The sequence below is a fragment of the Symphalangus syndactylus genome, chromosome 8 (assembly GCF_028878055.3).
Source record: "Symphalangus syndactylus isolate Jambi chromosome 8, NHGRI_mSymSyn1-v2.1_pri, whole genome shotgun sequence".
Lineage (NCBI taxonomy): Eukaryota > Metazoa > Chordata > Mammalia > Primates > Hylobatidae > Symphalangus > Symphalangus syndactylus.
Genome location: NC_072430.2, coordinates 11,710,696 through 11,734,407, shown reverse-complemented (window position 1 = coordinate 11,734,407; position 23,712 = coordinate 11,710,696). Strand labels below are relative to the sequence as shown.

The window sequence follows — 23,712 nt, the reverse complement described above, 5'->3', positions numbered from 1 at the left end:
TGTGCCTTGGCCGTCCTACAGCCCTGCTGCCCCTGCCCTCTCCCCAAGCTGGGGCCTGGTGGCAGACAGGGCAGGGCAGGCGGCTTCTCTTCCTCTCAGTGCAGGCCTCGAGGTGCTGACAGGGGGGCGGTAGGCTTCAGGGAAGGTGAGGTTGGGATCACAGGTGCAGTTAGGGCTCGGTGCCCGCCAGGGGTAGGCCAGCGGCTCCTGGGGACCGGGACGATGGTCTCCAGCGCCCCCAGCGGGGACAGGGCCGGCACAGGCCCAGTGGAGATCGAGGGGAGATAAGGACGCTGGTTAACATGGCTGACAGGAGGGATGGTGGTTGGGGAGGAAGGGTAGCACGGCCCTTGTGCTGTGGGAGCTCGGGCACGGAGCTCCACGCAGCACGGAGGTGAAGAGCCTGCAGAGAGAGGGCTCCCCTGCTCAGCGAGAGGAGAGGGGACTGACAGTGACCCGGGCTCCCTTCCTGAGGCTGGCCGGTCAGCTGGAGGGGCTGACCCCAAAGCCCGAGGCCAGAGCAGCCCCCTCAGCCCTTCTGAATCTGGGGGCGGGGGAGGCGGGATAGCCTCCGCCTGGCACCGGGACCATCCTCCGCCTCAACTTTGCAGCGGACTTGGACCGCTTTGGCCGCTCTGGGCGCTTCCCGCAGAGATAAGGACTCCTTCCTGCGCCCGGCCCGGGCATCTCTGATCCGGCCTGGGGGGTGGCTGAACTCTCCTTTGCCGGCCGAAACCGCAGCCCCCGCAGCCGATCGTTCCTCAAACTACAGCTCCCCTCGCTGGGAGTCCCCGCTTTTGGATTCCCCGGGGATGTTCCCGCTGCGGTCCGATGGACCTCCCAGAGCAGCGGAGGTCAGGGGAGCTAGCAGAGGCGGGGACGTCCCTTGGGAGTGAGGGGACTGATAGGGGCGGCCTCCTAACCTTGCGTGGGATGGAAGGTCAGAGTGGGTTCCTTGGTGGGGGGCAACAGCGGGGGCTCTCCGGCAATTGTCCCCGACCCTCCGTCCTGGGGAGGGCAGGATCAGCGCGCGGGCTGCTTTGCATCTCTTTGCATTTTAGTGGTGTTTGGTCCAGTCCCGGCCCGGGCAGATCTGGGGTTAGGGCGGGTGCTGGTGGGGTAGGGCTGGGGGTGGGAGCGGCGCTTCCTGCTGCGGGCGAGCCTTTTGCCTGGGAGCCTGGACCCAGGAGACGTCACAGCGCTGGGCTAGGGGCGCGGCTTGAACTCGCCTGAAGAGCTGTGCCCCCTCAGTAAGTCCCCATGGCCCCCTGCCTGAAGGCGGGGGTGGACCAGATGATCTTTCTCGGGCCCTGGGCCTAGGTTTGAGGTTCCCAGGGTCCAAGTCCTGGGTTCAGGGGGCGGGGCGCGAGGGGCGGGGTCTCCAAGGGGCGGGGTCCCGGGGTCCCTGAAAGGCGCGGACCGGGCCGGATCCACCCAGTCTCGCGCCTGCAGCCCGTGCCGCCCCAGCCGCTGCCGCCTGCACCGGACCCGGAGCCGCCATGCCCAAGTGTCCCAAGTGCAACAAGGAGGTGTACTTCGGTGAGCCCACCCACACCGGCCCCGCGAGGAGGCGCCGCCGACGGGGGTGGGGGCCGCTCAGGAGGACCGGGGGCGCTGGGTCCCCGGGGCGGCGCCCCAGCCTGGCCCGCCGCCTGCCCCGGGATGAGGGTGGAGGCCCCTGCGTCCGAAGGCCTTGGCGATCCCTGCCTGTTAGCAGTCTTGCTGTGCTCGGCGGGCTATCTCTGGCTCTGAGCCTCCCCGTCTCTGGGTCCTACGGTCTCTGCCGTCTCCTCTCGGGCGCGCCCTGGGTGGGGGACCCGCAGGGCTGGAAGGAACGCGGGGCTGGGGCCGCGCCCCCCAGCTCTAAGTAGAAACAGACGCGGAAACCGACGCCCGGGGCGCGATCCCGGGCGTCCGCCTTCCTGCCCCGCGCGCGCGCGCCCCGAGGGGAGGGAGGAAGTGGGAAGTCACCCCTGTCCCCGCCGAGAAGGGCTCTCGCAGGCTCCACCCTTGCCATCGCAGAGGCCTGGGGCTGAAAGCAGGCAGCCAGGCCCAGGCCCTGCTGACCTAAGCCGCGACCCCTGACCCTCGGCCTCGCCCTCCAGCCCCACCCAGCCCTCGGGAGCAAGATTCCCGGCCGCACCCGAAAGTGCCCCGGGGACCAGCGACCTCGCGCTTTGTTTGATTGTATTGGCTCTGGGGATTGGAGACGTCCCCCTCATGGGGGGTGCTGAGACCTTAGGGTGGCTGCCAGGCTAGGCGGATGCGGCCCAAGTGCACAGGGCCTTGGGCAGAGCTGGCTGCAAGAGGCGGGTACGCCAGTGGTGGGTGGGCGCCACGTCCTGCAGCGTCTCACTGGGGCCTGTCTGTGCCTCTGCAGCCGAGAGGGTGACCTCTCTGGGCAAGGACTGGCATCGGCCCTGCCTGAAGTGCGAGAAATGTGGGAAGACGCTGACCTCTGGGGGCCACGCTGAGGTAGGTGGGGCCCACCCTGGTGGCAGGGGCCAGGGGTGATGGCACCCCCCTCACAGCCCTTCTCTTTGCAGCACGAAGGCAAACCCTACTGCAACCACCCCTGCTACGCAGCCATGTTTGGGCCTAAAGGTATGCTCCCCTGTCCCCGCCCCACCCCACAGCCTCCTCCGCCCCAGCCTGTTGACTTTTCCCACCCTCTCTGCAGGCTTTGGGCGGGGCGGAGCCGAGAGCCACACTTTCAAGTAAACCAGGGAGGTAGGACCCCACCCCCTGTCCTGCCCCCTGGTTCCACCCTCGGGATGGGGATGCCCCCTTCTAGGGAGGCCTGACCACTCGTGGGGCCCAAAGGGAGGCCGTGGACGCTGCACTCACGTCTGTGCCTGTCTCTCTCTGCACAGGTGGTGGAGACCCCATCCTTGGCTGCTTGCAGGGCCACTGTCCAGGCAAATGCCAGGCCTTGCCCCCAGATGCCCAGGGCTCCCTTGTAGCCCCTAATGCTCTCAATAAACCTGAACACTTGGAAAACCTGTGTGTGTGTACATGCGCATGTGCTGGGGAGTGCCAAGGGAACTGCAGTGGGGCTCTGGCTGCAGGCTCTGCCACCGGCGCCTGCTCTTCTGCTGCCCATTGCCCTCCCCAGGGGGCCGTTCCAGGGTCTCATAGGCCAGGGCTCCCTGTGCAGGGTGAGTCCAGGCCACCCTAGACAGCCCGCACCCAGCCCTGGCACTCTGAGTCCGCCTCTACAACTCCCAGATCCTCAGAAGTGCCTCTGAGCCCTCCTGGCCTTCTGGGAGTGGGGAAGGGGGGCTTTGCAGGTCCCTAGCCAAAGGCTCAGCAGGCTGAGAGGCCTGGGGGCGCGCGAGGCTGGCCTCGGGTCAGAGGGTGAATCAGCTCATGCTGGCTCCCTTTCTGAGAGGCTTTGGGGGAGTTGTGGGAACTCCTGGCCTTCCTCCTTTCCACCCCCCAACCCTGTCCTCATTCCCCACCCCTCCAGGCCAGGCTCAGCTTCTGCAGGGGCCTGATGAGGCTGCTCTGCCCCTGACCCAGGCACCACTGCCCCACGTGCATCCTCATCTGCCATCTACCCTGTGCCCAGGGACTTACCCAGTGGCCCGGCGTCCAGTGGGGACCTTGAGTACTGGCCGTGCACAGGGGCTGGGGGGCCTTCTGGAAACTCCCTTGTCAACTCAGCCAGCCGCTGCTGACTGGCCACCTTCAGAGACCCCCTTCCCCACACTGGCCACTTAGATTCCGGCCTTGGCAGAAGGCCACCCCTCCGGACACCCACTGATTTAAAAGAGCCCAGGGGTCTGGCCCTGCCTTAGGGCTGTGGTGGGTGTGCTGCAGGCTCAGCTCGACAGGTGCTGTGGGGCAGTCTAGGGTGGCCCGCAGGGTGGGGTGTGTGGGGGTGATTGGGGGATTCTTGGAATTCCAAGAGCTGGGAGCCACAGCACTTTTGATGGGATGGGGGCAGGGGGTGCTGAGGTGAGGCTGGTTTCTGGCTGGACGGTGGTGGGTGGAGCTGAGGGAACTGAGATCTTTGAGACAGCGACACCTGGTGCAGAGAAAAATCCGCAAGCTCGGGGGTTGGGAGAGCGCTGAACAAGGCCTCAGAGGTGCTCTGCCATCTCCCCCACGCTTCCTGCCAAGTTCCTGTGGCGCCGCGGTTCCCCACCTCCTGCTCCCATCCCCCTGGCTCCCATCGCCCTGTAGCTCGGCAGGTGCAGTAGGCGCTCCGAGGAGGAGGCCCCTTAGCTTCAAGGAACCCGAGTGGGCGGGGTGAGGAGCGTAGTCTTCCTACTGGCGCCGTGAAGGAGATCGCAATGCGCCGGTGGGAAGGAGGCTGCGGGCGGGGAAGGACGGAGGGCGTGCGGGGACGGAGAGGAGGGGCTTGCTCGGGTGGGGGCCCCGAGGCGGGGCCGGGAGGGCCGCCTGGAAGAGGAGCTCGGGGGCGAAGAAGGCCGAGGAGAAAGGTGGGGCCGGGACCCCTCGGGCTGCGCCTCTCGTGGGCGTGGCCAGCCAGGGCTGGGGGTCCAGGGAGGACTGAGTTTCCCTCTCCCGCCGTCCTCGCAGCCCCGGGAGGTGCAGGGGCATCGCGGGAACAGCCCCGGTGACACGCGGCCCGGGGTCTTCACGAATGCCCGGAGGCGCCGCTGGCCAGGAGCCAGCCCGACCTTCTGTCCCCGCAGACAGCCCCACGTTCCTCCCGACCCGCGCCTTTCGGGGCCGCCCGTGCACGCGGGCCCGGCTCAGCGGCACCCGGGCAGCAGCTGCTTCCATGCGCCGGCTTCCTCCGGGACTGCTCCCTGCCGGCGGCAGAGGGAAGCGCTGCCGCGGGCGGGCGAGGACCGGGAGCGCCTGGGGAGGCTGCCGCGGACTCGGGCTGCGCGTTCGGGGCGGGGGAGCTGCCCGGGACCTCGCGCCAGGGGCCAGGGGCCGGCCGCGCTGGGGTCTGCGCTGTGCGGCGCGGCGGGCTCTGGGCGCCTCCTGGCGGCCCAGCCTGGAAGGCGGCGCGACGGGACGAGGCTCGTCCGCTCCCGCTGCGTACGCAGCCCCACAGGGCGCCCTCCGGAGTCTGCGCGCTCCCGCCCGGCGGTTGCTAGGTTGCCAAGGGGCGTGAGGCGCTGATGGGTGGGGTCTGAGCGAGGTGGGGTGTCGGGTGTCGTGACGATTGAGCCTGCAAGGGCGGACTCTGCGGTGTTCTCCATATCGACAGCCGTGCCAGGAGCCCGGAAGTGGGTCCGCACGAGACAGAATAGACTACACTCAAACTCCAGGGGAACCGTTCATTGGGCTTGGCCACGAAGGCGGGACCCTGCCGACGCAGTGATTGGATGCATGTCCGGCCAGCGCGGTGATTGGGCGCGGGTCTCGGCCAGCGCGGTGATTGGATGCATTCCGGCCAGCGCGGTGATTGGGCGCGGGTCTCGGCCAGCGCGGTGGATTACGCGCCGGACCCGGCCGGTGCCATGACTGGGCTCAGGTCCCAGCCGAAGCGGTAACTGGGTGCAGCAGGTCCCAGCCGCCGCACTAGACCCGGCCTGTGCGGTGATTGGACGCAGGTCCCGGGCCGCGGCGGCGGCGGGCGATCCGAAAGAGGCTGGTGCTGGCTGTATGGGGAGGCGGCGGCAGCGGGTGGACCTCGCGGCTGGGGCCCGGGCCGGGGCCTTGCCTGAGGCCATCGCCGCGTTGAGTCGGTCGCTGCCCTCGGGACCCAGCCCCGAGATCTTCCGCCGCGCCAAGTTCGACCGTCCGGAGGCGGTGACGCTCGCGCGGAGGGCAGCCGGGCCGGGTGGGGTCCCGGGCCCTCGCAGGGAGTTGGGCCGGCTCCGCTGACCGCCCGCTTTTTATTTTCCGCAGACCTCCGCGCTCTGGCAGCTCCTCTATCGTGTGCTCTCGCCACTCCCTGCGGGCAACGCCTTGGCCTCGCTCGCCCTGGGTAAGCCCCGCTCCTGGCCCCGCCCACCCGGTAGCACTGGCCCCGCCTGCTCCTGTAAAGCCCCGCCTTCCCCAGTAAGCCCCGCCCCGGCAGGCTCTGGCCCCCAGCCAACACTGACCCCGTTTGCTCCTCAAAGCTCCGCCTTCCCCATTAAGCCACGCCCCGGACGAGCCCTAGCTCCACCCCCTTGGGTAGCACTGGCTTCTGCTCCTACAAAGCCCTGGGGACGTCCCCGTTGGCCCCCGGTCTCCTCATCCTGGTCTGAGTTGCAGCTCTCCCACTATCATCTCTTCTGAACTAGGCCTTGAGCTTCTGCTCAAGTGACCTGTAGGGGGTCTCTGGAGGGATCCAGGTGGTGTCACCTCCAGGTGGGTGGTCCCCCTAAGGTGGTGGTCTTCTGTCCTAGAGGTCCAAGCCCGCTTGGTGAAGTCAGCGCTATGCTCCCAGGGCTACCCGAGGCTGGCACTGGCACAACTACCTGAGGATGGCTCGCAGGGCAGTCGGGAGCTGCTGCTGGCTCTGTCCTGGCTCTTGGCCCGAGGACCTGTGCCCGAGCAGATGCTGGCCCAGGCCCGAGTGCCTCTGGGTGACGAGATGACTGTGTGCCAGGTGCGTGTGGGTGAGGGTGAGCTGAGCCAGCCCTGGTCTCAACTCCTGAGGCCAGAGCAAGGGCAGGCCTGGGTCAGCCCCCTCTGTGTCTGCTTTGCTCCTCAGGGCAGTCCCATGAAGGGTTACCCAGCTGCCCGGCTGAAAGCACAGAGGCTTCCTGTGCAGGGAGCACCCGTTATTTTTGGCTGTGCCTCCACTACCGTCTCCATCCTGGCCCTTCCTGGGGGGCAGGGTGGGGTGGGAGCAGGGCCTGACCCTTGCCCTTCTCCAGTGTGAGGCCCTGGCCAGCCCTGGCCCACCTGCACCCCACATGGAAGCAGAGGGTCCTGTGGATGTCCGCCATGTGCAGTGGCTGATGGGAAAGCTGCGGTTCCGGTGGCGCCAGCTGGTGTCCAGTCAGCAGGAGCAGTGCGCCCTCCTGAGTAAGGTAGAGCTGGCACAGGGCGTCCACTCAGGGGCTGCGTCCCGTGCTGCAGGCCACCAGCTGCCGGTCCCTGCAGCCTGTCCCGTGAGGCCCGGCACAGGCTTTTGGCTGGATGTGGGCCTTCCTGCCCTGGGCTTACCCAGAGCCTGAGCCCGTGGTTCCAGGTGGTCCTTGTAGGGGGCAGGGCTGGGCAGGGAGCCCAGTGGGGTGTGCAATGGTGGGCAGAAATGGGTGTCAGAGAGCTCACAGAATTTGCCTTCTTGTTCCCCAAAGTTACCAGCGGCCTTCCGGCTCTGTGTCACTAAACAGTGGGATGGGGTCTATGCCATGAAAGCCACTCCCTCCTGGGCACTGGATGGGGAGGAAGACAGCCCGTGCTCCCACCACATCCTAGTGGGGGCTGACTTGGGGGGTGGACAGCTCCTGTGGGGTCCTGAAGGTGGTAGGGGCTGGCTCAGGGACACAGGTACCCAGCGGCGTGTCCACTGTGAGGCCAGTGCTGACAGGTGGGTCTGTGGCAGCAGCGGGTTCCCACCAGTGCGGGACTCCTTGGACACCCCCCATCCCACCCTTGCAGAGGGTCTGTTGCTCAGCTGGCCTTTCCAGGGACCTCTCGCCCCGTCGGGCCTGGCCTTGGCACCAGCTGCTCTGCTTACTTATATGCCTACCTGTGACCCTCGGTGCCACCTTCCAGCCTCCCTTTTTTGGGGAGCCCTCCCCATTTCCCTAGATCCAAGCAGTCATTCATGTCCCCACTGTGAGCCTGGCTGAACTGCTGTGCCTGTTCAGGGGCTGTTCCTCCCCTGATGCTGCTGGGGAAGCCAGGGCACCCCACTCCAATCTTGCTGCTGCTTAGGAGCTGGGCGGGGTGGGGAAGGCCATCAGTGAAATTGCCTGGCACCCGACCCCCCTGCAGGAGGCCCCAATGGTGCTGAGGGTTGTTCTGCACCCAGCCCAGCCCCGCCAACCTCAGGCAAGGAGTGGCTTTCTCTGAGCCCTCTTTCCTCATCTGTGAGGTGGGCCCTGATGGCCAACCTCCCTGGACTCATGGAGACTCAGCATTGGGGGAGGTGCTTGACTCCCACTCAGCCCGGGCTCTGCACTGCCTGTTGTAGATTCACCTGTACACGCGCGGCTGCCACAGTGACCAGAGCCTTGGCCATCTGTCTGTCACTGAAGCAGAGATGCTCAGGGACCCAGAGGGAGGCCAGCAGGTGAGGGCGGGCAATCTGCTGTGGAGGGTGGGCTGGGGGGCGCAGCAGGGGGACTGCCCAAGGTGGGAGGGGCCGGGGGGGCAGCTCTTGGGCCTCCAGCGGTGGGTGTCTCTGCATGTCCGCCACTGATCATTGCCAGCCTGGGTGACAGACAGGTCCTCTGGGCCTCTCCTAGCCTCATGGGCCACTCACCCTTCCCTTCCACAAATCAAGACGTGGTGTGGGTGGGGGCCCAGGACGCAGGAGCCTGGGCTGGGCCGGCAGCTGGCTAAGGGCAGGCTGTTGGAATAAAGGAACACAGATCTCAGGTGTGAGCTGGTGGTGTTGGTGTCTCAAGCAGGTCTCACCTGGTGTGTCAGGGGGTACCTGGGGGTGTGGGGGGCTAGCCCACACTGGGTGAAGGGTTGGGCACAGGGCTGACTGTGGGAGGGGGACAACTGCCCTTCAGAGCCCAAGGCCGAGCCCACATGGGGTGTGCTGGACCGAGCCTGCCACGCTGGAGCCAGCTCCATAGGCCCTGGAGACTTGCAGGCCCCGTTCTGCTTGCTACACCGGGACCACCCAGGGGCACAGCGCTTTCTAGGCAGGCCTGCCCCAGGCGACGGGGGCTGTGTGGTCCCAGGCAGATCCTGAACCCTGGATAGCATAGACCTGGAGAGAGACCTGGCTCTGAGCCCCAGGTAGCCATGTGACCTTGGGCAGACAGCACCCTCCTCTGCCTGGGGCTGCTGGAGCACTGACCCAAGTGTTAGGGTTGACCTAGCCCCAGGCATCTTCCCCAGGGATGGCCGCTTCCTCTCACCCTGCTGCTGGCCTTCCATCCTCATCCTTCTTTCTGGGGGTCTGCCCGCCCGTCATCACTGGCTTCTTGCTCTTGTCTGGCTTGGTTTCAGGGGATAGGGCAGGGCTGGCTGCCACTTTTCTTATTTATTTTGTTTTATTTATTTATTTGAGACAGAGTCTCGCTGTGTCTCCCAGGCTAGAGTGCAGTGGCACAGTCTCGGCTCACTGCAACCTCTGCCTCCTGGGTTCAAGCGATTTTCCTATCTCAACCTCCTGAGTAGCTGGGACTACAGGCACCTGCCACCACATCCAGATAATTTTTTTGTATTTTTAGTAGAGATGGGGTTTTGCCACGTTGGCCAGGCTGGTCTCGAACTCCTGACCTCTGGTAATCCACCTGCCTCGACCTCCCAGAGTGCTGGGATTACAGGCGTGAGCCAACAACTTGGGCTGGGCTCTGTACTGTCCTGAGTGATGGGCTGGCACTGTCCTGCTCCAGGTGCCTATGGCCGGGCAGGAGGGCAGAGGCTCAGGGCTGGTGTGACCTCTTCTTCCAGGGTCAGTCCCCCTTCTCTGCCTCTTCCCTCTCCAACCCCAGAGACTTGGCCCCTGTACCTCATCCCAGGCCTGCCCAGGGGGACCTAGGGGTCAGAGGCGGATGGCCTGGCTCCTGGCCCCTAGTCTTGTGTCTGCTGGGGCGTCCTGCTCGTGGCAAGGGCCTGTGGGTTCCAGCTCTGCAGCCCAAGCCTGGGGGATTGCATGCCTCACTCGTGGGCTTACAGGGCCCAACCCCTGACGCCTGCCTGGCCCCTGGTGCCAGCTGGGCATGTGTCCCTGGCTGAAGCCGGGCTGGCGCCCACCCAGTCAGCCTGCATTGGCATTGGCGGTGCTGAGGCAGCATCTAGGCGTCCTGGTCTGCCCTTGGCCCTACCTCCCTTGTAGAGGCAGCTCAGCGAAGCCCAGGCTTCTGGCCTCTGGGACCCCTGGGTTGGGGCAGAGCAGAGGCTGCCCTGGCCCCAGCCTACTCCTGCCCAGTGCCTCTGTGGGACCACCCTCTGTGGTGGGCTGGGGGGGCCTGGAAGTGAGGCCCCGCTCTCTCCCCGAAGCTGTGTGCGGCACTGGCCAGGTGGACTGGGGCCATGGCTGGCTGCCTTCCAAGGTTTCTGGAGCGGGAGCCGCCCAAAACCTGGACCCGGCCTACCCAAAGTGCCTGCACTCCTCCTGCACTCCTGGGATGGGTCCCAGAACCTTCTGGAATGATCTATGGCTGGTATGTGAGCGGCCAGGTCTGCTGCCGGGTGACTGGGCAGCTCCCTTGGATCCTGGTGGGGCCTCAGCCTACTGCCTGCTCTCCCCTCTTAGGGCGGTAAGTGGGGGAGGCTGGCAGGGCAGTGGAGACCTCAGGACTTGGGGGTGGGTGGGAGGGGGTGGCGAGGGGGTGTGTTTGCCCCTCCTCTCCTGCCTGCTCCCACCCCTGGCCCTTAACTTCTTGGGAACTGTGGTGATTACCTTCTGTCAGGTGTGTTTAAGCGGCCGTCCCCATGGTGGAGGTCTTTGCTCTTCTCGTGGCCTACCTGGGTGGGCAGGTGGGCTGCAGCCCCTGGCACCAGCCTGCTCCAGCTCCTACACTGCCCACAGACCTCCCTGTCCTCATATTCTCTGACCGCAGGCCTGTCTGCCTCTGCTCTGCTCTGCCCCAGATGGGCTGGGCTGGGCCTGGTGTTCAAGGCCATCCCTATCTGCCCCCCAGCCCACTGCTGGAGTCCCAGGCCCCTGTAGCCTGCTCCACACTCTGGGTTCCCAGGGGAAGCAGGGGTAGAGTGGGGCAGGATTCAGGTGTAGAGGGCCTGTCCCCAGCAGGGATCCCCCTGCCCTGGGGCCCAGGGTCACTGGTACAGATAGCCCATGAGCGAACCTGGGAGGCCTTCTGTGTGTGGGCAGAGCAGCTGCTGTGTCCTGGCCATTCTCCAGCCGCCTGTCTGTGGGCACACTGTGGGCAGGTACCTTTGTGCAGGGCCATGGGGCAGGCAGGGCGGGGTCTTCTGGCCCTGCCCAACCCTTCTCTTGGGAATGTCAAGTGTGGCTCAGCTCTGCCTTCTCTGCCACCTGGGTCACCAGGCAGACTCCTCACTGCCTTAGGGGGTCCCTGAAGTTACAGGGAATGGGTTTTCCCTCCCCCAGAGCCGAGCTTGCTCCTTCCTTTGGGGCCTCCCTGTCCGCCTGCAGTCCCCGGATACAGTCCCCATTCAGTGAGGGCTGTGGGGCAGAGGTCTAGGCTTGAGAGGCACCTGGACTCTGTCCCTGACCTTGTTGGACTGGCAGTGGGGCTGGTGTGGGGGACAATGGGTGTCCTCAGAGGGGGGGGCCAGCTCTTGCCTGGCAGGCAGGGCCTGGCCGTGCACTGGTTGGGGGCTGCCCTGCATTGCAGAAAGGACAGGTGGGCTGTGACATCTGCACCACACCAGGGTGCCCTGCTCATCGCTCTGGCCAGAGAACCTGGGCACAGGCAGGGGAGGGCTGCAGGGGCGGGGCGTGAGCTAGGCGTTGGGCTGGGTGACGGCGCTGGATCCAGCTGGGTCCAGCTGTGCATCCGACTGTCTGTCCATGGGGTCCTGTGTGAGGTTCTAGCCCAGTTGCCGTTTGCCTTCCAGCTGCTGCGGACTCTGGAACATGAGAACCAGCGCCTGGAGGCTGTCCTGGCTTGGCGGCGCACTGAGCTGGTCTTCTGGCGGTGGATGGTGAGGAAGCCCACGCATCCCTCTCCTGGCATCCCTTCCCACAGCAGCCCCCAGGTGGGGCGTTGGGGATCTTCCTGTTTTCCAGACAGGAAGAGGGGCTTTTAGGGGGACCACAGACCTAGCGTAGGCTCTTTCTAGGACTTCTGCTCGCCTTCGGGGAGGCCCACTGCTGCCCCTGTCCTCAGCTCCGTGGCCTTCTAAAGTGTGGCCTTTGTGCCTCCCTGGACGTCATTGCTGCTGAGATGGTGGCATCCAGCCTGCTGTGGGACCTGGGGGACTACCACTGCCCTCCGTGCCCTCTGTCCCTCTGTCCCCTTGGCTTGGTGCACGCTGTTTCACTTGGGTCTCTGTAGGACACGGTCCTGGGCACCTGTTCCCTGGAGGTGCCTGCTGCAGCCTCACAGCCCACCTTCCTGCCCTGGGTCCCTGAGCGTGGGGGTGGCGAGTTGGAGCTGATAATGCGGGAGCTGCAGGCACTGGAGGAGGAGCTGCAGGAGGCTGCGGAGCGCAGGCGGGCGGCCTGGGAGGCCAAGGTGAGTGCCAGCCTCGCTCTGGGCACCGGCCCAGCCCCACCTTTGGGGGGTGGCGGACCTGAGGGCGCTTTGGACTTGTTGAATCCTACAGTTGCATCTGATTAAGCATGGCAGGCGACACACATACAAGCACGCACTGAGGGAGCGGGAGGGCGCTTGGTGAGGAGCTGCAGCTGCTGCCAGACAGCCCCCGCCCCTCCTGCTGGAGGTCTGCTCTCTGATTCTTTGCATGAGGGAGGGAAGCCCGTGCTGTGTGGGCCCTGCTGCTCCCATGCCTCCGCCACATGTGCGTCACACGGTGGTCACTCCTCCACACCTGCCTGGGACCCGTCTAACTTCCTGGTGGCCACCTGGGTCTCCACCCCAAACACAGAGCCGCCCTCTTGCCTGTGCAGGTTCATGGCTGTGAACACGGGGCTGCGTTGGCTCCATCTATTTTCTTTTTCTGAAGAGTTTTAACTTAAATTGCAGGCACGATTTTCCCCTTAAAATCTTCAGTAAGCCTCTCTGAAGAGCATATGGGCGTTTCCTGCATGCCTGCAGCGCCCGCGCCTGAGTCTGGGCCCAGGGAATACCAAGGGGGCCTGAGGCCAGTGTCCTCGGGGGACAAAGCCACTGCCATTGTCTCCCACACAGGCCGGAGGCTGTGGACGGGGGCCAGAGTGGAGTGCTGCACGGCGGGCCTCTCGGGAGGCTGTGGAAAGGGAGCTGGGAGCTCTGCAGCGGTGCTGGGAGCAAGACCGTGGCCCGGCCCAGCCCCATGGGCCACACCGGCTGGTGAGACGAGAGGATGGGGCAGCAGGGGACCGGGACCTGCGGGCAGCTGAGGTGATCAGGAGGCTGAGGAGCCAGGAGGCCTGCCTGGAGGCAGTGCTACATCGACTACAGGGACAGTGTCAGCAGGAACTGGCCAGGCTGGCGGGAGCCCTGCCTGGCTTCATCTGGATCCTGCCACCTGGACGCTGAGGGCCTGTGGACGGGCCCTCGTGTGGGAAGCCTGCCCTGGCCCAGCCCGGCTGGGTATTGGAGGAGCAGAATCCAAGGCCAGGTGGCCTCAGGGACGATGCAGATGCAGAGCCCACATCACATGCTCGCTCCAGGGGCTGAGACTGGGCTGACTCTGGCCAGAGTCCAGGCCTGCGGCCAGAAGCACTGGGGACAGGAATGGCCGGTCCCTTGAGGAGGTTGTGACAAGCTCAGCCTGGTGGTCTGGAGGGGAGTCGGAAATAAATTGTAGCGGCTTTCCTGCCGCTGGCCCACCCCCTGCCACCCTTTCGGGTTTCCCTGTTTGGGGGTGGGAGCGTGGAGGAGCCCCTGGGCAGTGGTGGCCAGTGTAGGGCTGGCCAGGTGCTGGAGGACATGCATACCGCAGCACTGGTGAGTGGCAGGACCACGGGGAGGTGGCACAGGCCTCCCTGGAGCGGGATTATGTTGGCCCCACCCCCCTTCATTTGGGTTCCCCCTGTGGGCCCGGCCCTGGGCTGTGAGCACAGCTGCCCCTGTCTCCGGCCATGGCTGTGCCTGGTGGGTGTGCCGGATGGGAGCCCGGGGCTGTGCTCCTTCCCGGGAGGTGGTGCTCCGGGTGGGGAGGCACGGCATAGAGGGGCTTTGTTCCAGAGGCTGCCCAGCAGGCTCAGCTCAGCCCTGACAAAGAGCCATCTGTGTCCGGGGGACGTGCCCCAGCCTGGCGGAAGGAGGCCTCATGGCAGCCCCCCGCCCCCCACCAGCAGGCACAGGTGGCCCTGAGGCCTCCAGCCCTGCCTGCCTCGCCAGGCTCCCCTCTCTTCTGGGGCTGTAGGACTCTGACCTGAGGCGGGCAGACGGTGGGGCTTGTGGGGCCACCTCCAGGCTCCTGCCGGCCCTGCCCCGAGGCCATGTCCATTCCCCCTGCCAGAACATTCTCTCACTGGGGCATGTGCCTGAGTCTCAGCCTGTCTGGGCCTCCTTGGTCCCGGGGATGGACACGCCTAGACCGCCTGCCTCCCCATTCCGGTGCACCGGCCCCAGGAGCACCGGCAAGACCCGGCCGTGGCCAGCACGGCCTCCCTTTCAGGAGCACCTCTGGGCAGGCTGGGGTGGGCACCGCTGCTTGGTAGCCCGGCTCTGACCTGCTCACAATCTTGGCATCTTAGTGGGTGTCAGGTGGGCAGTTGGCTGCGTGAACCTGGAATTTGGGGCTGGAGAATGGAATGTGAGAACCCAGGGTGTGGGTGGGCTCAGCTGGGGTGGGAGGCAGGGCGGGGTGGGAGGCAGGGCAGGGTGGGAGGCAGGGCAGGGCAGGGCCCCAGGGTGCGGTGGACCCAGGGCTGGTGAGGGGCCTGGGTCTGAGGCCTGAGCCTGGGCCTGCACAGTGGTAGGAAGCACAGGCAGGGCAGAGGGGATGGCTGTCAAGTGGGGGTGCGGTCCAGTGGGGGGTCTTGGTGGCTGAGTAAAGACAGCTCTTCCAGACGGAGGGGCTTATCACCTGTGCTGCTGAGGGACAGGGCTGGGGGCTGAAGATCATGCTTGGGGTGGGAGCTGCACACCTGACAGCAGGGGATTAGGGGGGCCACGGAGGAGGACACCAGGGCTGCACTCTCACCAGGTCTCCAGGGTCTTGCCATAAACTGCAGCAAAGACGTGGGACGCTGGCTGCAGGGGGTTTGGGCTGCAGCTTCCTAAATTTGGGGCCTGTATCTTTTTAAAATGAGCCTAGGATTTGTTGTAATCAGGGAGGGTAACACACAGATGCAGGAATGACCGTCTTGTAGGAAGAAAGTTCTTTTATTCACAGAGAGTGGGGGCTGCTCCACGCAGCTGGGTTGTCGGGGCAGAGGAATGGGCAAGATGTCAGCATCAAAACTACAGAAAAAGATGCACTTAGTGCAGTGGTACAACAGCTACCACGACCTCAGCTAATAAAAAAATGTGGGCCTTGAAGTGGGGGACCCATGGCTTGTCACGCTGGTGGGGGGCACCAGGCTCGGGGAGGCACTGGGCCGGAGGGGGCGCTGGGCTGGTGGGGGCGCCAGGCTGGAGAGGACACCCAGCTGGCGGGGGTGCCAGGCTGGTGGGGGATGTTGGGCGGGCGGAGCCCTGGGCTGGTGGGGGCGCTGGGCAGGTTGGGGTGTTGGAGGGGGCACTGGGCTGGTGGGGCGCTGGGGTGGAGGAGCTCTGGGCTGGCGGGGGTGCCTGGCTGGAGGGGTCGCCAGCCTGGTGGGGCCCCGGCATGAAGCCGGCATTGTGATCAGAGTGTGCTCCAGTGACTTGGAAAGCAGACACACCACTGCCAGCCCTGTAGTTTCAGGGAAGAGGGAGGAAAAGGCCTGGATGTTACTGGCAAGGGCCATATGCACCTGGCTCCATGTCACCCCTGGGAGATGGGCTGGAGCAAGGCCTTGCCAGTGTGAGAGCAGAAACAAAGGGCAGTAGAGAGGGAGGGAGTTCGGGGCCTTGCCTGTGGGAAAAACCTGCTGCTCATGACCCCAGAGTACAGGAAGTTCAAGAGCCGTTTAGCCACAAAGTCCTATTAATTTAACATCTCTCCATTAACCGAAGGGCCAGGACCTTGCTGTGAACATCCTCCTAGGGCGTGGTCATTGACAGTGAGGGGCAGAACTGCTAGGTGGGCGGCTAGGTGAGCGGCTGCCGGGCACTGAGGAGATGCCTACTTTTTTTTTTTTTTTTGAGACAGAGTCTTGCTCTGTCGCCCAGGATGGAGTGCAGTGGCGCAATCTCGGCTCACTTCAAGCTCTGCCTCCTGGGTTCAAAGAATTCTCCTGCCTCAGCCTCTTGAGTAGCTGGGACTACAGACACATGCCACCATGCCCGGCTAATTTTTTGTATTTTTAATAGAGACTGTATTTCACCGTGTTAGCCAGGCTGGTCTCAATCTCCTGACCTCGTGATCTGCCTGCTCGGTCTCCCAAAGTGCTGGGATTATGGGCGTGAGCCACTGTGCCCAGCCCCACTGCTGGTTTTTGATAGAATCAAGTTGCTAAAGAGATCTGAGCCTGGCTGCAGAAAGCCTGGGCCCCAGGACTGCACCAGCAGGAAGAGACTTTGGGAGAAGCCAGCCCCAGGAGGGCGGACACCCTAACACTTACCCGAAGGAGAGGGACCGGCAGGCCCGTCCTGGGAAGTAAAGCCAGCACCCTGGGCCCGTGGACGAGGGGTCTTAGCTGAGAGCACAACGCACGTGGGCCAGGGTCTCCTCCGAGGACGGCCTCATTGGTGCCCTTTGTGGATGGGGCCTTCTACTGAGTGGCCCTGCCTGGCGTCACCCTTGTACACATGGGCCAGGTGGGCAGGCGGCTCCTGTCCTGCATGTAATGGAGAAACTGCAGCCCTCGAAGATCCTGGAGTGTTCAGGAACTAGTGGAATGTGGCAGCCACTGTCAGCCCCTCCCTGCAGTCACTTCTTGGGGTCTGTGTGACAGCAGCTGGCATTATCCTAACTGAGGGGTTCCTGCACTTTCTCAGTTCATGGCACTCTTAGTGTCCCAGTGATTTCTTTACAGCACCCCTTGGTCAAAAGAAAAACCCAACAGTTCTGTTCGTTAGGGCCAAATGTCTTAAGTATTTATGTCCTAACAACTTAGTAGCAGTTTTGGGGAAACAGAAGTCATATAAATTGAAAAAAAAAACCTTAACTTAATTATTAAAATAATTGGAATTACTTACAGCATGTCTGGGTCTGTTGGGGTCTGCACATTTTTGCAAACCTTAATTAGGTTGGACATCACCTGGATTTTCTGATCCACATTAATTTTTGCCTAGTATTTGCTTTTGATCACAGCAACTGCTGTGAAACCAGCTTTGCAAAGAGACACCAACGCAAGGAAAGTGCAACCCACTGCTGAAACTCTGGGCTCTTTTTTTGTTTTTTTTTTGAGACGGAGTCTTTTTTTGAGACGGAGTCTTTTTTTGAGACAGAGTCTTGCTCAGTCGCCCAGGCTGGAGTGCAGTGGCGTGATCTCGACTCACTGCAAGCTCTGTCTCCCAGGTTCACGCCATTCTCCTGCCTCAGCCTCCTGAGTAGCTGGGACTACAGGCGCCCGCCAACACGCCCGGCTAATTTTTTTTTTTTTGTATTTTTTAGTAGAGACGGGGTTTCACCATGTTAGCCAGGGTTGTCTCGATCTCCTGACCTTGTGATCCGCCTACCTCGGCCTCCTAAAGTGCTGGGATTACAGGCGTGAGCCACCGTGCCCGGCCGAGACGGAGTCCTTGCTCTTGTCCCCCAAGCTGGAGTGCAGTGGCGCGATCTTGGCTCACTGCAACCTCTACCTCCCGGGTTCAAAGGATTCTCTTGCCTCAGCCTCCCGAGTAGCTGGGACTACAGGCATGGGCCGCCATGCCCGGCTAATTTTTTTGTGTGTGTGATTTTAGTAGAGACGGGGTTTCACCATATTGCCCAGGCTGGTCTTGAACTCCTGGCCTCCCAAAGTGTTGAGATTACAGGGGTGAGCCACCATGCCTGGCCTGTTGTTTTTGTTGCTGCTGTTTGTAGATTCCCTTTATGAGATTAGGCATGTTCCCTTTGCTTTCTAGTTTGCTGAGAGTGTTTATCAGGGATGAGTATTGAATTCCGTCAAATACTTTCTTTGAATTGATTGAGATGATCACATGGTTTTCTTCTTGAGACTAATCTGGTGGATCACATTGATTTATTTTCACATGTTGAACCAGTCTTGCGTGTGTGTGTTTTTAGTGCTGCTTGATTCTATTTGCTGATAATTAGTTGAGGGTTTTTGGGTCATCTTGGCATTGGTGGCTGTTGATTGTCTTTTCTCTTGCAGGTTGGATTTCCTGGTCCTTCACATGCAGAGTAATTTTAGATTGTCTCCTGCACATTTAGACATTATGTTATGAGAATGGTCTTATTTAAATCCCATTGAGAATGTTGGTATTTTGTTTTGTCATGCAATCAGCCTAGTTGGTTTCAGGCCACAAGTTCAGATAGGCTCCTGTGGGTCCTGCCTTCCATGTCGGTTTTGTTTTCAAAGCCTTTGCAGTGGGACTCAGATCTGTCCTTCGTGTGCACTGCTCAGTGGCCAGTGTGGGACGTGGGCAGTGGGCTGTCCTTTTGTTCAGTTCTCAGCCGAGGGTTTAGACTTGTACATCATGCACGGCTTGCACTACTTCATGGGGTTGCTTTATTTTATTATTATATATTTTTTGAGATGGAGTCTCACTCTGTTGCCCAGGCTGGAGTGCAGTGGTGCGATCTTGGCTCACTGCAACCTCGGTCTCCAACCTCGGTCTCCCAGACTCAAGCAATTCTGCTTCAGCCTCCCGAGTAGCTGGGATTACAGGTGTGTGCCACCACGCCCGGCTAATTTTTACATTTTTAGTAGAGATGGGGGTTTCACCATGTTGGCCAGGCTGGTCTCGAACTCCTGACCTCAGGTAATCCGCCCGCCTCGGCCTCCCAAAGTGCTGGAATTACAGGTGTGAGACACCACGCCCAGTCCATGGATTGCTTTCTACTGCTTCTCCCTGCCCACCATCTCTCCAGCAACACGGGACCACATCTCCTGGGGCTGGAAAGGAAGGCTCTTCTGCCTCAGTGTTTTAGGTGCTTGTAAACCCCATGCCTTGGTCGTGGCTTTGGTGGGATACCTAGGGGCTGGGGCATCAGAGAATGGAGAAGAGTAAAACAACAACCACTACCAAAAAAACCCGTCCTCCCAAACCCTAACATCCGCCGGGGCATTCTCCCGCACCTGGGAGCATTAGGCGACCTTTTTCTTTCCTACCCCATGTGCCAGGACTAGAGAACTTCTGGAGCTCTCTGTCCTCTTCTGGCTTTCAGGCCGTGTTGAGTCCAGGCCCGGGGATACGGGAAGAGAATCTGGAAGTTCACTACCAGTTGGGTGGTGCCTGAAATTCTGGCCTTTCCCCCAAATCTGGTGTCCCTTTACCTCTCTGACCCTCAGTCTCCTCCTATGTCAGAGGGAAGTGACCGCAGTTCTGGGAAGGAGGGCAGGCAGGCAGAAGGTGCCCTCGGGTTCTTCTGTGGCTCACACGGGATGGACAGGATGTGGGTGGAGGGGCTCAGTGTCACCTCAGTGACAAAATGAAGCCCAAGTCCCCAAACCGTCGCTTGCCTCCTGGACGGGCTGGAGAAGAAGGTGGGGGCCGCTCATCATTCCTTTCCTCTGCCCCGAGAAGAAACCCGGGAAGACTGGATTTCTCCCCAAAGCGGACAGAGGGTGGCGCGGAGGCCCCGCCGGCCAGGCCAGCCCGGCGCCTACGTCCCTGCCAGCTCCTGGGCCGGTGGGCCCCTGTCTGGCTGAGTGGGGTCGCTCTAGGGGACGGCAGCGGAGTTTCAGGGCGCGGGGGGCACTGGGAGGAACCCTGGGATTCTGGGCGGTGGGTGAGGAGGGTGGAGACGGGACTCCGGGTCTGGGGGTGCACGAGGGCGCCCCGCTCCCCAGAGCCACCAGTCCTGCGCGCCGCCGCGCGGTGCTGTCGCCGTGGCAACCAGCGCTGCGGAGGGGGCGGGGCGCCGGGACCCGCGCGCTCCCAAGTCCCCAGGTCCGGCGGGGCTCCAGGGCCGAGGGGCGCGGGGCGGGGCCTCTGGGTCGGGGGCGGTGCCGCGCTGGCGGGGGAGGGGCGCGGCGGGAGGAGCCGGCGCAGCCCCGGCAGTGGCGGCAGAGGCTGGGCGGGCGGGCCCGGGAGCGGCGCAGCATCTGCGGGCGGCGGGGTAGGCGCGGGCGCGGGCGGGACTGGCTGGGCGCGCGGCTTCGTCCGCGGAGGGGGCAGCGGGCCTGGGCGACCCTGCACGTCGGGGCCGTGGGGACTGTGGGGTGCGGCGGAGGCCGATGCGGCAGGGGTGAGGCCTGGGGCCGGCGGGGTGACGGGGACCCGGCCCTGCGTGGGGAAGCCTCGGGGGGACAAGCAGAGACGCAGCCTGCTGGGAGCGGCCCAAGCTCTGCACCGGCCCGCGGCGGGAGCTCAGCAGCCTCCTCCCGCCCCTCCTCCCGGGGGCTCCGAGGGGTGGTTCTGGGGCGGGGGTCCTAGCGGGGCGCGGGCAGTGAAGGGCCTGGAGGCCCCAGAGTCTGTGCCAGGTCTGAGCCGCGGGGCGTGGGGGGAGGAGGGGCCTTGGCCAGGGCCCAGGAGACCCAGGACAGGTGGGCCTGGGGCCGGGTCCCTAGGGAGGGGTGGCCGGGCCCGGCTCTGGCTTGCCGGGGTAGGGGCTCCGCTAGGGGCTGGAGTCCGTTCCTTCGCCAGCGCTGAGCCCCTCGGCCCTCCGCCCGCATCTGCCAAGTGGCTGAGGATCGAGCGACAGCGTAGTGGGGCAGAGGGGCCGGAGGCACGGCCGGAAAGGGTGAGCGGCTGCGTGGCTCCTCCGCTATTTATTTGGCCCCGCCACGCGTGGAGAGGGAGGAAATTCTCAGGCTGCGGCTGCAGCTAGGGGAGGCCCAGGTGGGCCTGGAATGGGCCCAGAGAGGGCTTCCTGGGTCAGACGTGTAGACCCAGTGGACGTGAAAAGCGGGTGAGTGTCCTGGTGGGACCTAGAGCGTGGGGAACCTTGGAGGCAGGGGCATGGGCTGAGGACCCCCAAGGCACCCTCTGCGCGACCTGTCAGAGCTCCGAGGGGTGGGGGTGTCCTGTGAGGCTGTGGGGATCCTGGGCGGCGGGTGCTGGGTGGGGGCAGGGGTGGGAGTGCAGAGTTCAACGCTTTCCCGGATCAGTGGGGCCTGCGGTGTCACCAGGGCAGTCCGAGCGCCCGACTGTCACGGGGACATTAAATTTTATGCCTTTGTCTAGACAGGCAGTAAACGGAGCCCCGGGCCTGGGGCTGTGGAGGGGGTGAGGGGCTGGCTGGGAGTGAGCCTGTCAGTGACTTTGGGGTGAGTGCGGGCGTGCGGGCCTCCATCGTCACCCAGGTGTGCGCAGGCCCAGGTGTGGGGACTCTTGACAGCACGGCCATGACGACCAGTGCCAGGTGTGTGACAGAGGTGCAGGGGCCTGTGGAAGCCCGACGGGCCTTGGTGGACGAGCTTCCAGAGATTCGAGGGCAGCCACAGGCATCGCCCTGGGGCACAGGAGCAGAGCAGGGTTGCTGTGCCGGGGCAGAGGGTGGGGGACAACACCTCGCCAAGGCAATGCGGAGCCATGGGGAGCAGGGCAGGCAGTGGCCTTGCGCCCAGGATGGTGGACAGGAGGGGAGACCGAGCCTGCCCGTGCAGGGAGGAGGGGCATGGGGGCTGCCAGGCAGGGGCGGGGAGGCTCGGAGAGGCTTGTGTGAAGGATGCATCGGGACCTGGGTGACTTTCGGTCCGGGATCAGAAAGCCTGGGAGGGCCGGGGCCTCCTTGGGTACTCCAAGAGCAGCACCTCCCTGCCCAGTGCGGCGGCGGGGAGAGGGTATGCCCGGAACTCCGCGGAAACGGCCTGGGGCCAGCAGCGCGGGCGTGGGGTCCGGGCCGCCGGAGCGAGGAGGGAGGGCGGCTCGGGCCCAGCAGTGACAAACCCCCCCGGGTTCCGGGAACGCGCGCGGCGGGCAGAAAACGCGTCCGTTCCGTTTCCTTCCTGGCGGCGGGAACGAGGCCCGGGTGCTCTGGAGAGGCAGCAGCGCCCTCTGGAGGCCTCGCTGTGGTTCGCGGCCGCCGGTTCGCGCATGGGCGCAGGCGTGCGCGATGCCTCGGGGCCCCGGCGCGGAGACCGCGCCTGGTGGGAAGCACGCGGGGTGGGGGGTCGTCGGGGGAGACCGCGCCTGGTGGGAAGCACGCGGGGTGGGGGGTTGTTGGGGGAGGCCGCCCCAGTCCGCACCTTGATCTTGTCTCCTCCGGTCTCCCCAGGTTTCGAGCTCGCCGAGCCGTGCCACGCCATGCCCGCCGGCTAAGCGCCGCAGGGCCTCGTCCCGCCAGGCGTGGGGGCCGCGCGCGCCCAGGCCGGGGCCCGGCGGCTGACCATGGTGCTGCCGCCCCCGGACCGGCGCCACGTGTGCCTGACCACGCTGGTGATCATGGGCAGCATGGCCGTCATGGACGCGTACCTGGTGGAGCAGAACCAGGGCCCGCGCAAGATCGGCGTGTGCATCATCGTGCTGGTGGGTGACGTGTGCTTCCTGCTGGTGTTGCGCTACGTGGCCGTGTGGGTGGGAGCCGAGGTGCGCACGGCCAAGCGCGGCCACGCCATGATCCTGTGGTTCCTCTACATCTTCGTGCTGGAGATCAAGCTCTACTTCATCTTCCAGAACTACAAGGCGGCGCGGCGCGGCGCGGCGGACCCCGTGGCGCGCAAGGCGCTGACGCTGCTGCTGTCGGTGTGTGTGCCCGGCCTGTTCCTGCTGCTTGTGGCGCTGGACCGCATGGAGTACGTGCGCACCTTCCGCAAGCGCGAGGACCTGCGCGGCCGCCTGTTTTGGGTGGCGCTGGACCTGCTGGACCTGCTGGACATGCAGGCCAGCCTGTGGGAGCCGCCGCGCTCTGGGCTGCCGCTGTGGGCTGAGGGCCTCACCTTCTTCTACTGCTACATGCTGCTGCTGGTGCTGCCGTGCGTGGCGCTCAGCGAGGTCAGCATGCAGGGCGAGCACATAGCGCCGCAGAAGATGATGCTCTACCCGGTGCTCAGCCTCGCCACCGTCAATGTGGTGGCCGTGCTGGCGCGCGCCGCCAACATGGCGCTGTTCCGAGACAGCCGCGTCTCGGCCATCTTCGTCGGCAAAAACGTGGTGGCGCTCGCCACCAAGGCCTGCACCTTTTTGGAGTACCGCCGCCAGGTGCGCGACTTCCCGCCGCCTGCGCTAGCGCTGGAGCTGCAACCGCCACCCCCGCAGCGCAACTCGGTGCCGCCGCCGCCGCCGCTGCATGGCCCGCCTGGGCGCCCCCACGGGTCCTCGCCCACGCGTGACCCCCTGGACACGTGACAGGGCCCGCGCGGCCCCCGGGACGCCCCTGGGGCGCAGAGACACCGGGCTGGCTCGGGGCGCGCAGTTTGCATGGGATGGGGTGGGAGCGGGCTCCCCTAGGGGCAGGTGCCTCGAGTGCCCGTGCCTGGGGTCCCGCGGCCTCTTCTTCATCTCAGGAATCTCTCAGACCGCGGATCCTAAGTCCCTGCTCCACCAGCCCGCCCCAGCGCGTGGGTCCGTTTGGGAGGCCTGGGCCGGAGCAGAGCAGAGGCGGTCCGGCCCCTGCCTGCTGGGCCACCCGGGTTGGAAGGGAGGGCAGTGTGGGCGGAGATCTGCTCCTTCGGTGGGGGCCTCTGGCTCAGATTTGGGGCCAAGGAGGCCTCTGTCATTTTAAAGACTCGTGTTTACAGTTTTGTATCCAAGGCCGCACTGCTTTGCCTGTTCCTGTGTCCCTGTCTTTACCAGCCAGGCTGGGAGGCCGGGAGCCAGGAGGAGTGTGTGGAGGGTGGGGGAGATGGTGGCGTCCAAGGGCCAGATGCTGGTGAGGCTGGGCCGCTCCACTTCCTCCGGGGATCTCAGGAGTTCCTGGGGGCCACTGCCACTCTGTCCCAGGGACAGCTCCTCCAATCCAGCTTTGGTGTTCCCACTTCTCTTC

General features: G+C 64.4%; 3 protein-coding genes and 1 long non-coding RNA gene across 19 annotated transcripts; 3 read left to right on the top strand and 1 right to left on the bottom strand.

Moving 5' to 3' along the window:
* The first annotated feature begins 874 nt into the window (after positions 1 to 874).
* On the top strand, positions 875 to 3,000 carry LOC129487365 (cysteine-rich protein 1). Of its 4 annotated transcripts, none has more exons than XM_063643818.1 (6): positions 875 to 940; positions 1,453 to 1,539; positions 2,381 to 2,475; positions 2,547 to 2,604; positions 2,681 to 2,730; positions 2,874 to 3,000. In XM_063643818.1, exons 1-5 carry the CDS (start codon positions 934 to 936, stop codon positions 2,719 to 2,721), a joined length of 288 nt encoding a protein of 95 aa, XP_063499888.1. In that variant the 5' UTR covers positions 875 to 933; the 3' UTR covers positions 2,722 to 2,730; positions 2,874 to 3,000. The 4 variants fall into 4 exon arrangements, with proteins under 4 accessions (XP_063499888.1, XP_063499889.1, XP_055143917.1 ...); XM_063643819.1 differs by having other exon boundaries at positions 922 to 940; positions 2,681 to 2,727; positions 2,875 to 3,000; XM_055287942.2 differs by lacking the exon at positions 875 to 940 and adding an exon at positions 1,128 to 1,250 and having other exon boundaries at positions 1,439 to 1,539.
* Positions 3,001 to 4,392: 1,392 nt separating this feature from the next.
* On the top strand, positions 4,393 to 13,482 carry TEDC1 (tubulin epsilon and delta complex 1). 6 transcript variants are annotated; one of them, XM_055287922.2, is made up of 9 exons: positions 5,381 to 5,736; positions 5,836 to 5,914; positions 6,321 to 6,523; positions 6,795 to 6,950; positions 8,063 to 8,161; positions 10,104 to 10,310; positions 11,596 to 11,682; positions 12,036 to 12,215; positions 12,852 to 13,482. In XM_055287922.2, the coding sequence occupies exons 1-9, from the start codon at positions 5,590 to 5,592 to the stop codon at positions 13,179 to 13,181; spliced, it is 1,488 nt and encodes a 495-aa protein (XP_055143897.1). In that variant the 5' UTR covers positions 5,381 to 5,589; the 3' UTR covers positions 13,182 to 13,482. The 6 variants fall into 6 exon arrangements, with proteins under 6 accessions (XP_055143902.1, XP_055143897.1, XP_055143898.1 ...); XM_055287927.2 differs by lacking the exons at positions 5,381 to 5,736; positions 8,063 to 8,161; positions 10,104 to 10,310 and adding exons at positions 4,393 to 4,448; positions 5,192 to 5,337; XM_055287923.2 differs by lacking the exon at positions 6,795 to 6,950 and having other exon boundaries at positions 5,391 to 5,736.
* A 1,477-nt stretch (positions 13,483 to 14,959) lies between these two features.
* On the bottom strand, positions 14,960 to 19,700 carry LOC129487366 (uncharacterized). 3 transcript variants are annotated; one of them, XR_010121993.1, is made up of 3 exons: positions 19,121 to 19,700; positions 16,301 to 18,825; positions 14,960 to 15,489 (listed from the first exon to the last, which is right to left on the bottom strand). It is a non-coding gene; the product is annotated as an uncharacterized lncRNA (long non-coding RNA). The 3 variants fall into 3 exon arrangements; XR_010121992.1 differs by having other exon boundaries at positions 14,960 to 16,651; positions 16,687 to 18,825; positions 19,121 to 19,699; XR_010121994.1 differs by lacking the exon at positions 19,121 to 19,700 and adding an exon at positions 18,923 to 19,080 and having other exon boundaries at positions 14,960 to 18,825.
* An 18-nt stretch (positions 19,701 to 19,718) lies between these two features.
* On the top strand, positions 19,719 to 23,479 carry TMEM121 (transmembrane protein 121). 6 transcript variants are annotated; one of them, XM_055287936.2, is made up of 2 exons: positions 19,719 to 19,736; positions 22,006 to 23,479. In XM_055287936.2, the coding sequence occupies exon 2, from the start codon at positions 22,119 to 22,121 to the stop codon at positions 23,073 to 23,075; it is 957 nt and encodes a 318-aa protein (XP_055143911.1). In that variant the 5' UTR covers positions 19,719 to 19,736; positions 22,006 to 22,118; the 3' UTR covers positions 23,076 to 23,479. The 6 variants fall into 6 exon arrangements, with proteins under 6 accessions (XP_055143911.1, XP_055143909.1, XP_055143912.1 ...); XM_055287934.2 differs by lacking the exon at positions 19,719 to 19,736 and adding an exon at positions 19,819 to 19,905; XM_055287937.2 differs by lacking the exon at positions 19,719 to 19,736 and adding an exon at positions 19,918 to 20,034.
* Positions 23,480 to 23,712: the final 233 nt, after the last annotated feature.

Excerpts from the sequence above, each read along its gene's own strand:
- TMEM121 (XM_055287936.2), top strand. The coding sequence starts at position 22,119 with ATGGTGCTGCCGCCCCCGGACCGGCGCCACGTGTGCCTGACCACGCTG.
- LOC129487365 (XM_063643818.1), top strand. Across the intron at positions 1,540-2,380 it reads CAACAAGGAGGTGTACTTCG|CCGAGAGGGTGACCTCTCTG; the intron begins GTGAGCCCACCC and ends GTGCCTCTGCAG. Across the intron at positions 2,605-2,680 it reads AGCCATGTTTGGGCCTAAAG|GCTTTGGGCGGGGCGGAGCC; the intron begins GTATGCTCCCCT and ends CCCTCTCTGCAG.
- TEDC1 (XM_055287922.2), top strand. The coding sequence starts at position 5,590 with ATGGGGAGGCGGCGGCAGCGGGTGGACCTCGCGGCTGGGGCCCGGGCC. Across the intron at positions 5,737-5,835 it reads AGTTCGACCGTCCGGAGGCG|ACCTCCGCGCTCTGGCAGCT; the intron begins GTGACGCTCGCG and ends TATTTTCCGCAG. Across the intron at positions 6,524-6,794 it reads ACGAGATGACTGTGTGCCAG|TGTGAGGCCCTGGCCAGCCC; the intron begins GTGCGTGTGGGT and ends GCCCTTCTCCAG.